The sequence below is a fragment of the Bombus affinis genome, chromosome 1, assembly GCF_024516045.1.
Source record: "Bombus affinis isolate iyBomAffi1 chromosome 1, iyBomAffi1.2, whole genome shotgun sequence".
Lineage (NCBI taxonomy): Eukaryota > Metazoa > Arthropoda > Insecta > Hymenoptera > Apidae > Bombus > Bombus affinis.
Window position 1 is genome coordinate 1,539,275 of NC_066344.1, and position 17,121 is coordinate 1,556,395.

At 36.8% G+C, this 17,121-nt stretch overlaps 2 protein-coding genes across 16 annotated transcripts in view; one reads left to right on the plus strand and one right to left on the minus strand.

Annotated features, from left to right (window-relative positions):
* The window catches only part of LOC126915803 (glutamate receptor ionotropic, NMDA 2B), a 360,824-nt gene extending 352,981 nt beyond the window's left edge, over window positions 1-7,843 (plus strand). For all 10 annotated transcript variants that reach the window (XM_050720833.1, XM_050720821.1, XM_050720813.1 and 7 more), the window contains one exon: window positions 1,467-7,843. In XM_050720833.1, coding sequence (XP_050576790.1) covers window positions 1,467-1,524 — 58 coding nt within the window. In that variant the 3' untranslated portion in view covers window positions 1,525-7,843. The remainder of the gene's footprint in view (window positions 1-1,466) is intronic.
* Window positions 7,844-10,660: 2,817 nt separating this feature from the next.
* The window catches only part of LOC126915950 (uncharacterized), a 196,747-nt gene continuing 190,286 nt past the window's right edge, over window positions 10,661-17,121 (minus strand). For all 6 annotated transcript variants that reach the window (XM_050721223.1, XM_050721185.1, XM_050721194.1 and 3 more), the window contains 2 exons: window positions 12,850-13,085; window positions 10,661-12,112 (listed from right to left, as the gene is read on the minus strand). In XM_050721223.1, coding sequence (XP_050577180.1) covers window positions 11,995-12,112; window positions 12,850-13,085 — 354 coding nt within the window. In that variant the 3' untranslated portion in view covers window positions 10,661-11,994. The remainder of the gene's footprint in view (window positions 12,113-12,849; window positions 13,086-17,121) is intronic.

Below are 17,121 nucleotides of genomic sequence, written 5' to 3' on the forward strand. Positions count from 1 at the left end.
TTTATCGTCGTTTTTGTTTAGATAAATAGCCACGAAGTTTGTACTTAATTCAGAGAGTTTGTATTAAATTTATATTTTAATTAAAGTCGTAGTCGTATGTACAAGATATGACGCGAAGAAGATCGTCGTCTGAAAAATTCAGCGAATTTTTATTATTCACAAATTCCTTCACTTTTCAGCAACCAAGCTCGCTACCCTTTTTACATTAGCTCGAAATTGACCTCACTCTATCGCGTATGTAGCGTTCACGCCACCTGAGCTTAGCGCACCAACATATTCCTCAAACATTTGCCAAATTTCCAATAAAAATGCAAAACGTGCCTAGTCGAGCAAAGATTGTCTCAGTGGAATATTTGCGCAGAAACTTTCGATTACATCAACGATTCGTTTCGACGAAAATTCCTCACGTTCCTGAGCATCAAATACGGAAACAGACACACATAAACACATACACGCACACATGGTGAAACCCAATTAACACGTACGTGTATCTTTCACAAACTTCTCTGCCATCGTCCTTTCCAAACATTTCACGTTAATTGAAAAAAGATTAAAGGAAACTCGTACAAACACCCCCTAGAAAATTGAATAGTTGAAATGGTAGGCGATGTAAGAGCCAGAAGTGATTTCCGATAGAAGCGAAGAAATCATTTCTGTTAATTTCGCCATTTACATCATTCATCGCCTGATCGTCGTTAACTTTTATCAAATTTACGAATTTAGACGACGTATAAACGATGGGAAAGTGTATCGGATTGATCGATTGGGTGATCAAATGAAGTTTTCAACTACAGTTCAGCTAACACTTACGATCAAATCTTATTCCCCTCTCATTTGTCACTTTTATTTCGTATCGAATTTACATTTTAAATAATACATATTAAAAAAATTGTTTCTTATTTCTTTGGCATTATGCAAATCTCAACTATAACGATGTGATTATAATGCATTAATAATGTTCGTGGTACATGAAAGCATCTTCCACTTTAAAATATTCAGAGTATTAGAAGATTCTCAGCCTCGACGAAATACCCTTTGTTCGAAGAAGACATATTCTTGGTCTTTCTTTTATCTTGCGCGATAAGAAATTTCAATTTTTTCATTTGTTTAAAGTTTCGCAGTTCACAGTAGAAATTTGAGAATTTATATAGCGTTGGCCAAGCAAATATTTTCAAATATCCATTTACCTTAGTGTCCACGTAAATATTTACGATAATTATTGGACTTTTCACTTATGTTACAACGAACAAATAGTCGCCGAAAGAATTTATGGGATTGTTTGGAATTCGTATTCTTCCTCGCCAACATGTGTCTATTGTTCCTTAATTTTCCCACTGTTTTTCCTCGATTCTACACCTTTTTTTCATGCAAGAGGGCTTCTCCTCGCTCAATTATCCTTCCGAATTATCTTTTTTTTTTTTTTGCCTTTGTCCAAGCTAACGAATGAAATCGATTATTGTATTTAGGATTCCGGACGACGACGCAGCCAGGACGGAAATCGCCGAGATGGAGACAGTTCTGTGATCGTAGAGAAGCGGCCACGATTGCCCAGCCACGTCAGCGCGATCATAAGCGTCCTTAGGGAGCGGTGTAACTCGCTTTCGCCATTTTGGACAACGAGTTGTTGCCTCGTTGCCTCGTCGAGGTCATCCCTCGAATACGAGAAACCCTCGAAGCCGAGCCGTTTCGAGCAGCGATCGAAAAACACGAGGGGAGAAATTATCGAAGATGACGAGGGAAGAAATTACCGAAGAAGACGAGGGAAGAAATTATCGAAGAATAAAAAAACAAGTCTGGTGCACGGGAAGAACGTTCAGTGCCTATGAAGAATATCGAGATCACGATCGTTTTTCTCTCGATGAACGAACTTTTAACCACGACCACGTTTTCCAAGGTCTGTCTGTCTTCGCCACGAAGAGCCGGAAGTGCGCGGTGTTCATTCTTGTGATTGTATCACATTGAAATTCTTGGACGAACACGATTCGTTTCCAGTCTTTGCTACTGTCCTACGATAGCATTTCTCTTTTAAAATAGAATTTTTGGGACGAAACTTTTGAAAAAGAACGATTCACACGTTTCGTTGGAAAGTGTGTCGTTTGAAGGGTAGTTGAAATAAGGGTTGTAAGGAGGGAATTGAGTGTATTTATGCTATTTCAATCGCGTATATGACACTGTTTGCTGGTTTCGTTCGATTGGCCTTCTTACGTGAAACGCGTGACTCTTAGTTTATTTATTTGTTTGTTTATTATTTATTTATTCGTTCTTGTCTGATACATATGTCGCGCAGCTTGCAGAGATTCTTGGAGAAAATCTGAAAGCTCAGAAATTTCTATTTCTCCGTTTGTTTAGAACTTTTAAATTGAAGCTTGTAATTTAGACACTTATATTAAGCGGTAATAAATCACTGTTTTTGAAATTGACGACTTTTCGTAACAGACGATGTCCGTAATGTCAACAATTATTGTTATTGTAAAACATTAGTATGAGAGAATTGAGGTTTGGAACCGTGAGTGATGTTTGCAGGCGATGTTTGTGCCTGTTACAGAGGCAAAGAGAACGAAACAACAGGAACCTGGATAAAAGTGGAAAAAATAAAGAAACCAAACCACGTAAGTTATATTCAGGCAGCAACAATGCAATAGGTAGTTATTGAAAATTCCTAAGTCTTTTGAGAATCTCGTTAAAACTTTGTACGAAATATCGGCCCTTTTTCCAAAAATAGGGCGTCGACTTCGAGCCAACAATTGTTCGTTAAAACGAACGCCAAGGCGAGCAAAATGCTATAAAAGAACGAAAACGATGAAATAAAAACTATATATTAAAAAAGATGGAAATAAGAAAACCTGTCAACACCTTGATGGTAAAATGTCAATGTGTACCATACAAGATATAACTGTGACATTTGAGTATGTCATATATACATATATACATATATATATTTAATACGTAATGTACACACGAGCTACTATTATACGTTAAGTATGTATATTGTGGTAAAAAGAACAATGAAATATTCTAAAAGAAACTTATTTCGAGGACGTAATATGCTCAACAACAAGAAAAAAACAGTACACGTAATAAAGATCCACCGAGCGTAACGATTAAATAAAATTGCATCGAGAAGTGTCAGGTGTTGCGTGTCAAATTTTTAATAAAAAAAAAAGCAGCGAACAGGATGATCCAGTGACGATTATTGGCTTGGATATTTCGACACTTTCTTTGTCGTAACAATCTTCTCTAACGAAAAGAATACGATAGTGAAAAAATATTGTACGCTTCGTAATAGTTTCGTCGAATGTATTTTTCTTTCTTTCTTAACAAAATTGAAATGGTATTCAAGGTATATTGATTTGTTAATGGATTCATTGTGTTTTTAGTGTTCTGTACGATCAACAATTTCAAGAATGTTCAAACTGTTTAAATTGTAATTATTACTACGTTTTGAAAGCACCGATATTATACTTACACGTTGCTATTATATTAATATGCTTTGCTAATGTGCTATTAAAAGAATTCATTTCTTTGTGAATATAGCGTTTGAATGCAATCCAACTTAAAATTACTATAATCACAATACCCAACTCAAAGATAATTTTTAACAAAATTTTCTCTTTATCGATTTGGTAAATATTCGAAGAATTAATCTTTGCTGGCTCGTGTTGCATTTTAAAATTCGATCGGTCAGAAATGCAGAGAATAAATTCGGAGTTAAAATATGTTACTATACGTAACGGTGCCTGAAACAGTGAATTCCAAGCGTGTAACCATTAAGGTGAAATATTTTTTAGAAGCGTCGATACGATCGCGTGATCGTTCAAAGCTCTCGCGCCTATTCAAGAACCTGACACTTCGCAATTTCTACAAATAAAAAGCCAAAAAAAGAAAAAAAAAAGAAGGGAATATAAAGTCTATCCTCGTAAGGAGTAGTTGAAAAAGAGGCAATTCTTTTGAGCCAATCGCAGAAAAAACAAAGATTTTGTGTGTGTGTGTGTAGGAAAATCGACAGTGATAGGATTAATGTTCTAAAATTACGTCCGCTGTACATAGAACGCATTGTACCGTGTAAGTCACAAAGTAAACATTGGAAAGAGAATTTCGTTCTTTCTTTTTTTTTTTTTTTTTACCATATTCAAACGATTTTCATGAAATGAATTTGCAATAAGAAACGAAAATGTACATCTTTGCTGTAAAAATGCTGCTACAATTTCTCGATCACGAAAATTCGAAACGGAGTTGCGGAAGAATCGAATTACGAGAAAAGAAGGTTGCAACAATTTCGAGATTGTTTCTTGTTGTCCGATAATTGTGATGAAAACTAACTGGTGTCATTATTAGATTTTGAAATTTCCGGCTCTTAGATAGTTTGGGTTTTGAAAATCCATCGATCATCGGTTTCCGAGGTTTCGCTATTGTGGCTTATACCGCACGTCGACAACTCCATTTAGCGAAGCACTTGTTTCGACTCCTCGTGCGTTCAAGCGAGATAAAACGAATCACACATTTGAAACGACGTTTGCTCAGGAAAATTCCACGAGAAAAATCTATTGTATCGATTAATTCATAACGTTCGCCGATTTTTAAAGCACTTTCTGTCGGCTTTTCGAGAAGTCGAACGACACGATTAATTCGAGGACGAGACACGAGTGCTGGATTTAACCGAAAATAAAATAAAGAATACAAATTTATGGAAATCGCAATTCTAACTTATAATACGTTGCTATCGGACAAAACACTGTTGTTACTGTTGTTGTTAAAGATAATGGAAATGTTACGTTGTTAGGGAACGACGCGAACGTACGTAGAGAGAACGAGATTATTGGTTACTCTTTTCGAGACAAGTATATGGAGAGAAGAAGGGAAAAAGAGATACCGACGAGGCGTGTCGATTATGCCGTAACTAATGTATCTTTATCTGCTACTGTTAAGTATCTAAAAGACAGGCGTAAGCTTTTACCCATATTTCCGGTCGACGTGAGATCTTAAACGCTGTTTCCATCCGACACAAACACGAGATTTCTTTTCATCGTGTGCGCACACACGACCATAATTAATAGATACTAATCGAGGATAATCAAACGCAATTTCATATTAATAACTCTAGAACAAACTTGACGATACGTGTTTGTATTTCAAAGATGGATCATCATTCGAACGAACGTGAGTTTCGTGCGGAAAATTCGCGTCGATACAACGAATACGTTTCTTGATAAAGCTCAGATATTTCTTCCTCTTCAATGGCTCGACGATCATCGAAACGATCGCGCGCTTTAATCGAGAATCCAGCAGCTTTAAGTCCGACGAGACTAACGTCAAACAATAATCGATGTGGTGTGATGTTAAAACAATCGACAGTCGCTTTCATTACCGAGAAAATAATCTCTCACGTAAAAATTGAAAGTCCAATTAACGATAAAGATACGATAGTGTTAATTTAAGGAAGAAGACGGAAGGAAAGCAGGTGTAAAATTTAAATTTCATCGGTAACTACGATTCCTTGGTTTACAGTTATTTCATAGACAACGCATCGCCGTATTAGATGAAACGCGTTTCTTTGCAAGAAAACGATAATCCGATCACGGCAAGCGATTGTAACCGGTACAACACGAGAAAGAGATAACGTCGGCTTTCTTGCACAAATCGATTAAATCTTATTAATGAAATTTTATAATTGAATTTTACAGATTACCATCTAGATTATAGAATATAAAATTGGAAGATCATAAAATTGTTCTATAAAGATTCTTATGATCGTCTTATTCTATACAAAACTGTAAAATTACACCAACTATTTGCGTAACAGAAACGTATAACTTAAAACTTGTCGCCTCTCTGTCTCTCTCTCCCAACTTACTGGTATTATTCGTAAATTATTGTGCAAGAAGGCGTTGATAGTAGAAACTAACTTATGTAAACCTAACAATCGTGCGCACACACGAAATAGCGGCCTTAATGATGATTTTTCAGCGTCGTACTCGTGATCTCCGAAGACTCTCGTACCCGTAATTGTAGACTAGTCGTCCTTACACGAACGATAGGCTTCCTTTCGCTATTTTCATCCGAGATTCGTGTCCTTTGCGTATTCATCTCCCACCAGGACTCTTCCGATCGGCGGATCATCGTCATTTTATTCTAGAAACGATTGTTTTTCATCAATGTGGACGAAACGATGATGTGCCAAATAATTTTTATAAGCATGATCGAGTAACGAATGAAAAAAAAAAGAAACGCAGCAAATTAGAAATCCGTTGGCTGAATATAAGCATATCAGTAACATCGTCGAGCAATTAATTTCCTTTTCACAGTAACAACGGAATTTTTGGCGGGTGAATTTAACGTAACGTTGAACAGTGGTAACGTTTGCGATGGTCACAACGACAGCAACTATTTAAACGTATTTAAATAAATTTTACCGGCACATTCTCAAAAATTCTTTGGCACTAAGAAACTACAGAACTTTGTTCTCGATCGGTTTGCTATCGTTTCACTGGAAAATACAACGAAATACAGTTTCACAAATTTCTCTCTAAATTATACTCATTGAACGTAAAGAGCGCTTCAAGGTTTGTTTCGTTATTAAACTGAACTTTTATCATATATAATCTCGTTATGTATGATAGGAATATTAAACATTTTATTAAAGATTTATTAGAAGTTCCTCGTTATTTATACGTTTAGCATTGTTTTATATACAAAGTCCAACAAAATGTACAAATTGTAAACACCAAAATCAAAAGACGTTTCATACACCATTTATCACGTAATCTAAAGCTTCGATTCGGTACCGTTAAAAAGAAAAACAAAACGGCAATGACGAAGCAACAATTGTAGCAATATTAGCGACGGATCAACCTGTACTACGATCGTTAAAATAATAAACAACGGATCAGAAGAGTCCAGGCCATCATTCACGATAGATCAAGTCCAAAAGGATCGCATCCCTCAGTGGACCCTAAGATAGATTAGTCAAATACATACAAAGATAACGATGTCGATAGCGCGGCCATACGATGGCCATTTTTGTGTGAAACAAACGAAACGGAAGAGAAACGTTTGAAAAAAAAAAAAGAAAAACAAATGAGGATAAAGGGAAAGGAAAATTGAAACGGGTTAAAGGATCGCCGGGTACATCACGATTTTAGGTATGATAAATACGAAAGCGCGTAGAAACAGTATAAACGATTATACCAATTTGTATGTATACTCGTGCGTATACTCGTCTATGTACATAACGAAGAAGAAACGATTGAGAAAAAATGAAAAGGGAAAAAGGAGGTACGATAGGACCGAGATCGTGATCTCTATCGAGTGTCCTCGTTCGTGCTTCTTCGTTTTCACCACCGAGGATATTAGCGACAAGAGAAAAAAAAATATACCTTAGGATTAGCGTAGACCAGCAGAGAAGTAAGTTTAGCGACGAAAAACCTCGCCAACTGGAGATCTTTTTTCGACGGCCTCGAACAAAGAGGCGTTGTATTTGTGTCTGCGTACATTTTTAATGGGGAAAAAAAACGAAACAAGATTATATTAATGATAAAATAAAATTACCAAAAAAAGATAAAGATTGATAAAAAAAAATGGTAACATTGATAAGCATTAAAGAGGATAAACGAGGTTTGCGAGCTCCGCGACAGATCAGGGAAAGGTGGCGAACGAGGCATATGGTACGTTAATAAAACGACGAAGCCATTGACAGATATCCCGTATGCACACATTATTTCTACGTTACGAGTAATATCGTCGACCAATCGTCTCGCGGAACGCGCAAACCGACGGCTTTAAGGAACATATGTGGCACATGATTGTATGTTGTTTCAAATAAAACATTGTTGTTTTGTATACTACACTCAGTTATCAGAGTTTTGTTTCTTTTTCTTAGACCCTGTACTTTGCCATTTTCTGCAAAAATTTCCCTTCGCTGAAATCCTTACTTTGCGCTTCCTAACATGTATTGATAAATATATAAGATCAAGCTCATAAAGTTTCTTTTTTATTTTTTTATTTACTAGTATTTTACTATCAATTCTCGCATCGAGAATTATAAGTAATTTTCTCTGGCGTGGCGCAGTGACATGGCTAATTATTTATAATAAGTTAATACTTATTATAGATAAGTATAATTTATAAATAATTATTATAAATAAGTAAATATTACTTAATATAAATATCTAGTTAAATCTTGTGCTTAGGTCTAACGGGTAGTGTTTTTTTAACCTGCGGGTCTGGTAATTTAGTAATTAGTAGCTCATAAAGCTGTGACATTCTTTTTATACGTGTCTTTAATAAAAAGAAAGATATTTTAGATGTAGCACTTGGTATTGCATCATTTTATATAGCATATGGTCAGTCGTCAACATTTTTCGATTCGTACATACATTTTCAAAGTAATGCGTAAACAAAGTTCATGCGTGCAGCTTCCTATGACTTGCTGTATTTCGTCTGTGGTATTATGTACCGAATCGAGTGTACCGAATGTACCAACAGTCGTACGTAACACAAAAATGGCAAGGTGGTTAGGTGACCCCCAAAACGTGGACATGGAAAAGCATTGCGTGTCTCGTCTATTCTGTACATCGACTATGATGGTCATTCGAACATCAAATATACATTGGTCGATAAAGTACCCATCGTGATATCGACCACTAGAGCGCATTCCGTTTTTCGCCCAGTGCAGATTTACTTGTATTGTTTACTAATATCTCGTCGGTGATGTCACGTCCCTTTTGCACCTCGTCGGTGCTTGTACCATCATTAGCCAATATTTTGGACAACGCAAATGGCGAATACCAACGTGCAGCACAATAGAAAGGAACATTACCAACTGAAGATTACCATCAACTTCGATCTAACTGCGCGATAGAAAAATATCTACCTTATGGAACATAAATAAGGTAACATATATTTTAATTTAACACACGATTGATTCATTGTTTTAAAGTTCGTCAACTTTCAGATGATAATACAGATTATTATCAAACGCGTGTCACAAGTATCAAAGAGATACGAGTTAATTAAAATCAATTAAAACACGTACGTACATCTTGTTAGATATGCAACCAAAGTTTCGACTTTTGTATCAAGTATGTACAAAACTTAGCTAATTTTCATCACGATTTAAGGAAACGTCGCTGTATAAATGCTTCGGAATAAAATCAAGTTACATCTGACTGTAACGTTTCTCTTAACAGCGACGATCTTCCAATTCTTATCTTTCATTTACAAAATGAATATTACAAGCCATCGGTATCAATTACCTCTAATAGGCTACTCTCCGGCGTGACTAATTAAACCTATACCGCTCTTTCCTCTTCGAACAACTCGAATTCCTATGATCCATGGAAATCGCAAGTGATGTAATCTCGCTATACTATCGTTTCATTTTCATTACCCTTTGCCAGTCTCCTCTGTTCCTGCCCCTTTTTCAACCGCATGCTTTTACAGTAGCTTTGGCGCCGTCCGGTTTTCTCCTTTTTATTTTTTGTTTTCCTTTTTTTACCAGCTCACTACCTCTTTCCGGAGTATTGTTGCCCTCCCCCCGAAACGGTGAAAAATCGACGGAACCACTAATTGGTTCTGTCAATCCTGTAGAGGGGACTCGCACGTTGATGGGTTGTGTCGGCTAAAAAGGAAAGGGGCGGCGCAGCAACGATGGAAGAACGTTGAAACGACGAAGCATGGACCACGTCGACCGGAAAGATTCGTTACGGGAATACAACGTTCCGGGAGAGCAACTTTCATTACAGTTGCGTGCTTTTTTCTGGTCGGTTCGTTCGTTCGCTTTTCCATTTTTTTTCCTTTCTCTTCTGCCTTTTTTTCCCTCGTTTTATCATCGGTTTTTCTGTCCTTTTCAATAAGCTCAGCTCCCGTGCTTGTTCACAATATTCGAACGCGTTTGGACGCTTCGACGCCGCGACGCGACGTCAGCCGCGAACAACAAACCGACATCCATCCCGGTACGAAACGCGAGATCCTGTTTCCACTCGCTGAAACGTGCAATCGGAGAACGATCAGCCACCGACTAAACCGCGACTTGTTTTTATCTACGGTCCTGTTCGTTCGCTACACAGGATGTTTGACAGTCCAGCCATTTGTGTATGGTAGCGAGATTTCAAATTTTATTAAACCCGTCATGTCAAGCTTAGAGTTTTTTTCTGCGTATCTTGCCTATCCTTTCGTATGTTTTCTTATTCTTTGAATTTTTTTTTAGTGGAAACCAGATGTTTGTCTTATGACTTTTTTACGACAATCGTAAAAATCGTAGAAGTGGATGCACAAGTTTTATTGTACGGACCGAGAGGGAACTAAAACTACAGACTATGAATTATTTTAGTTGGTGATGTAAAAGGTTTTATAAATAGTTAAAAATATCTGGCTTCGATCCGTAGGTAGGTTTTCAATTGATAAAATTCTATCATTTTGTAAGATAGCAAAGAAGCGAAAGAAAAGAGTATATGAAATTACAAAAGAATTTGGAAATACCATCGAACGAGTCCCGGAACGAATAACTTTTTCTTCATTCGAATTAACAAGTGTGTAATTATGAACGCGTATGACGATTGACGACGAATTTTACGATTTACGTCTCTTCTATTTTAGCCAAAGCGATTAAAGTGATTTTATTTTGGCATTTGGAGAACGACGAGGGAAAAAATATCACGGAGTATTAATAATGTAACTTGGATTTTATTGCATAGCGTTAAATGATGTCATGTACAACGCCGTTTCCGACGTCGGGGGTTTCCACTTCAACGCCCAATGAACTCGTGAAAAATAAAATCATGAAAGTTCGCGCAGAATTCCGATTGTGCGAATTCTGCTCGTCGCTTACATTAAATTGATCGCTAATAATTTTCGACCATCGATGTAGAATTTATTTCTTTATTTCTTTCGTTATTTAATTCAGATATCGATTAGGAAATAGAAGCTTACATTATTCTGTGAAATCGTCGTTAATCGACACGCCCGCTTTAAAGTCTTTTGATTCCTCCTCTCGGCATTTTTAACGTTAGCAACGAGCTTTTGGTAATGAAACCGGAAGAAAAAGAGGAAATATCTTACGATTAGAAACCAGAAATTTTGCAAATCTATGGAATTGGAAATGCTTTTCGTATCGAACAACCGTGATTCCATCGATTGGCAAAATTTGAAAATTCCCTGACTTTCCGCCTGGTTACCAACAACGGTCGCACTTTTGTTGGAACTTTCGTCAACGACGCAACTATAATTCTACGTTTCTATCATCGAGGAAAAAGTAGCACACAAGCTGCAGCTTATCCATCTTCCAAAAAAAGAATCCGTTATCCAAACACAGGCTTCTTTGCGTTAACGACAAACGACTATTATCGCTAACATCCACGTTAAAACTTACGAGTCCTTACTTCGTAATTGCTAAATTTAATAAGCAAATAGTATCATACAAGGTGAACGTTAATAAGCCACTAAAATAATCATTTATACCATTCTTTCGTCAGTTCTTATCCACCAGTAAAGAAAATTCTCATCGTTTCTACTTACTATAAAAACATTCTACGAACAAGTAGAACTAGTGGTCTTCACAGTAGCAGAAATAAGGCGTATTTGCTGTAACGAAACCGCGATTTTCAGATAAAAATCCAAGCATAGGTTTCAGGCGATTTCACAAAAATTTCCTTCACAGAAACATCTCTGTATCCTAATCATCGTGTTCGCCATCTGTTTCTTTACGTTCAGCATCCATTTGCCCGCGCGATCCATCGATCCGCAAGACGCGTTTAAAACGCTCGTCTACGTGTAATACACGCACTTACACGCATACACACACACACACATACGCACGCGCACACACAGAGAAAGTCACTTTTTCTATTTTGTTTCGAGGTCCCGGAGGAAAAACAAAGTCGACGAGGCAATAGCTAGCAGGATGACTCGATAGGTAAGTCGATGTATCGTGAATCGAATTCCGTGTATCGATGACTTTCAGATCCTGTTTTTCGTCAATCCTGTTGGCCGATCGATCGATCACTGCACCTCGCACACGAAGAACGTCTCGAAACTGCACGGGCTGTCGTTCCACTTCAGCCCTTTACCATCCCTGTTCCACAGCTCCAGGCAGTGCTCCTCTTCGCCGTTCTCGTATCTGCAACGAAATGCATCGAATTTATGCTGTCTTTTTTCTGCTTTGTCTGTTATTAGGCAGATAGTGAAGGAGATATTATCAAACGGTTTCAATTAGCTTTCAGAACAACGAAAAGCCGAGCAATGCTCCTTGTTGTGTCTCCCTCGGAGAGACGAAGTCGATGCGATAGAAACTCCTCTCTATCCGCCATCGCTCGAGTATGCTAATATCTGAACATTCTAATATGAGCCGAATATTCCATTATCCGAACAGTACGGCTGTTAGTATTTTCCTCTGTTAGAAATACTATTATTCCATCTATTACATTACATTATTAGAGCATGAACAGCAATTAAGGATCACGAAGATGGCCCTTTCTTGCTTCGGAAATATTTGGTTGTCCGAAAAGTTTCTTTCGTTTCATAAGGTGATAATAGACGAACAATAATTTCTATTTTATATTATTTTATTGAATTAGCTACGATCCACTTCGGTCTATTTCTGTTATTATGTTCGTGCATAATTCAATAAAGTAATATAAAACCAAAAAACATTGTGCGTCTATTATTTCTTTATAAAACGAAACAAACTTTTCGAACAATCTAATATATACATATTCTTTTCCTTAGATATTAAGAAAAGAATTGTAATTTCTTTAATCCTCGTTTAAACGAATGGAATTTAATATCCGAAAAATGTTTGTTCTATTATACGAACATTCTTGTGTCCTTACTAGTTTGGGTATCGCAGGCTCATACCTGAAATTATTCGGCTCGCCGACGTTCCAATTTTCGAACGTGATTGGCCTGCCGTTTGCCATCCAGAAGAAAGTGCCTTCCTCGGCCTGATCGGTACCAGAGGTCCAAAAATGCTCGTGCCCAAGACCGAAGTCCTTAATATGTTTCTCCAGCCTGTCGTTTTCCTCCTGCGACGCTATACTCGCCAGATGCATTCCGTGATATCGACAATACTGGGACGCCCTGTACCAGTTGGCCTGTAACGAAATTAAAAAATGAAACCTACGATACAAACGGATAGGATGAGATCTAGCTGAAGCAGAATTAAACGCCAGCCTCAAATTCATTATTGTTTTTCTTCTTTTGTTTCTTCCAATTTATTTTTCGCCTTCCCACTGCTCTGTCGTTGAAGTGAACGACTAAACGGTGGAATATTTAAAAATTTATTTTATCCTTCGAAGAAACTAGTCTAATCGAAAGAAAGAAGATCGACGTTGCTCGAGAAAATAGAGTGAGAAATGAAATATATCGTGCGATCGCGTGTGATAAAATATTAGGTGAATGACGAGTGTCGGCTTCTAGGTGAATAATACGCGTATGCACCGATTCGAATGGTAATTAAACATTGTTATTGTGGAACAGGATCCGAGATAATTAAAAGAGACACTGGTTTGGACATTAACAATAATTGTTCGTTAAATTATGGACTGTGATATAATGGTAGTCTTTGTACATTTAAGCAGCAGAGACAGTTATATGCTGTATCGTATCATGACGGAATTAATGCATCGCGTTCATATAATTAGATTAATTGAAATTTTTTTAAACTTGAAATGATCATATCATATTGTGGGACAATGGCAGAATCTAATTAAGGTAGTAACAGGCCTTAAAATATTTTCGACATTAAATCCACTATTTTACCGATTATTACGCTACTGCTCAAAAGTGTTTGGACACGATCGTTCACTTTTGGTACGATGTATAATTTCATTCGAAAAATGCTAGGATTACAATGATGACAGAACGAAACTGTCGTAGGTCAATTGGTACAGAGGGTGCAAGTAATTTTCGATCAAACATTGCAGTCGCTACATTTTTCTAAACATATCAATCCCTTCGAACGATGATGAAACTCAACTGATAACTCTCAACTGACTCGCTAGCAATTTATTACGACGTTTCGTGTGACTGTAAACGTTCAACGAAACAAGACTCGCTTTTCAGATCGGAAATAAAATAATTTCGTCGAACCTTTCTTTACATTCGTTAACATCCACAATGTCGAAACGTTCCACGTGAAGTATGATTTTTTCGATTCTGGGAGTATCCTTCGCCCTGTTAGCGCAGTATACGTCGATATTTTTCGGCGACAAGCATGCCAAAGACACGTCGTGTCATAAATTCGCGAGCGACGCCACGGCCTGGCCGAATGCGATTTTCGTGTCGATGCGGAGGAATGTTTTGTCGAGGTTGCCGGATCGGAGAACACGTTTCACCTCCGTACACGAAGGGAAACAGGAAAAGAGGGGAATGGAGAAACGCGAAAAATCGCGTGTAACCCGGCCGGAATGCAAATAAAGAGCGATAAATAGGAGCGCCTTTGCGATTGCTTCGACGTCGAGTCGTTCGAAATCTCTTCCTCCTCTTCCTTCATATCTTAGCGGGATGAAACTATCCCGTTTCTATTTTACAGTTTACGAAATCGAATACTTTCGGTTATGCTTATGCGGCTTTGTTGCTTATTTTCATCTTCTCCTGTGTGAGTTACATTTTTACTTGGTTTCGTTATCGAAGGAACGATCAATGGCGTATTCTTCGACTTTAGTTTCATCGAGTTTCGTCGCACGTGGAAATTTGAGAAGATTTTATGATTGAAAATGAAATATATGAAATTATCTGTCATTTGACGGGTTGAAAATCATAGTGACGCGAATGAAAATTTTGAAGAATTTGGATTTAGCCGTGTATTTCGATTCTCGAGTCTTCCTTAGATTCGTAATTAATTAAGTTTACGCTTTCTTCTTCGTCGCGATACCTTTTCGCGATTTGGAAAAGTACGATGATCGTTTGAAACAGATTTAGTGGTATTTTTCTTTCAAGCTGACCTTTTATTACAATACATATTCTCCAATCTTTGGAATATACATGTACGACGATATTATCGTGAGAAAGATACGCGAATTTATTTATAAATATTTCTTTTCCTTTCATAATCTATCTAATCCGATATTACAGTTCGATTATAATTTATTTCATTGAAATCACAATTTTATAATTATTTTTTGTAATAAATATATCCACTTGAAAGCCTGCAGTATTCTTTGCTTTCGAAACGAAACAAATAAATCTCTCACATATTTTTCTGAGAAATAAGAATATTATAATCATAAGCGTCATTTTTAATAAATTACCATTTCAATACTACGTAATAGTAATGTAATAAATAAAATATTTATTTACTTAAAGAAGCCAGTATTTCTTTAATTAGCTTAAATTAATCGACAATCGACGTTCGAGTAAACGCTTTATCTTCAAGTCGTGGTGTCATTCGTATCGTATTATCTTCAATTCGTAGTTACCTAATTCCATAGAATTAATTAGAAAAAATGGCAATGAAGATTTCGAAGAATGACAAGTGTCTCCCTAATCGTTCATACTTTAACACGCAATCGAATTTATTCAAAATTACCGTTTCGTACGGATATCGGTGAAAATACCGCTACTTTATGGTTGGAGAAGACAACGCAGACACTCGTTCCGTGCAGCAAATTGCCCATGGCAATCGATGAACGTGAAAAGAATTATTCGCGATCGCGTATACAGAGGCAGCGTGTTTTCTCCTTTAATTGGCCTTTTACTTTGTCCACTGTGGTTAAAAGAACGAACGCGCATTAAGTCTATTTAAATGCTCTCGATCGTGCTCCTCGCGACTCGTTTCTCCTCGTTCTCGTTCCACCTGCTACAATTGCGAAGCTATTTCTACATTTGTCGAAGCTCGTTTCGTGTTTATTTTATAATGAACTTTTTAAATGCGTACGTAAAAGATAATATCTTCTTAGACACATAAAATGTAAAGGAGGAAACAATACGATCAGACGATCATTACGAAATATTTAACAATACCGTGAAATGATAATTAAGATTTTAAATTGATCTCTAGCAGCATTTTTACGATCTTTCAAATTATTTGCGTAGTATACGTTTTATATTCAGAAGGGTATTTCAATTCGATCGAATCTTTCTAATTAACTTTTTAAAACTTGAAATATTCAAAAATGAAAAATACCACTTCTTCATATCTGAAAGAACATTATTGCATCTGACAAAAAAAAAAAAGGAATGAAAAAAATAATATAACAATTAAATATAACGATATATATGTCAATAAAATTTTAATTATATTTAATTCCATTCCAAAATTGGAATTTCATTTCACGCGAAAGCGTCGACGAAACATATATTTTTCCTTCAAACGTTCCATCGAATTTCAATTCAAAACCACTTTATATTATGCCGAAATTTGTTGAAAAATTGTCTTGCCGGATTTTCGTCGTAATTCGTCACTGGTGCGCCTTCCTGTACGTGTTTCGGTGTACCACTGAGAGGAGAACCACCGGAGCGGCACGCTTCAGCACGAAAGTACGAGCTCAAAAAACGCGAGTGTAAAGCCGCATAAATTTCGCCAGCCGGCTCCATTACGCCTGGCAAATGACCGCGCAACAAGCATTCTCGTATTTTACGTCCGATAGGGGAAGCGCAAAGAAACACGGATCCGCGACATTTGCATATTTCGTTTCCATTGAAATATCTCTAATATTACGCGTGTCCTATTCACGTCCGGCGAAATGACTACTTTGTGTTCCACGCTTTGGAAGAATTTCACGTATTAAACATCAGTTCGTTCGTCGTTGATTTGATGATCGAAGACGACTAGGGTGAAAGTTATAATTTATTTCGTCGTAAATAACTACACGCGGTACCTACTTATAATCAAAGTAGTATGATGAAAATAATAAAATAGAAATTGGTAGAAGCGTACGTAATAAAATAGTAATAATTATCTATAAGAAACTATAATATAAGTAAATAAATATAATGGTGTATCGGCTTGATGAGGATTTATTATTAATTAATTGCAGAAAGAGGTACTTGAACCTTGTCAAATTTCTAATTTTGAAGGAAATAAGAGAAACATCGCGTTCATGAATTTTTGCAATTTGCAATTGCGTTTGGAATTTTTAACGCGAGTGGAAATAAGTTTAACATAAAATTATTTCCAAAGTGAAATGA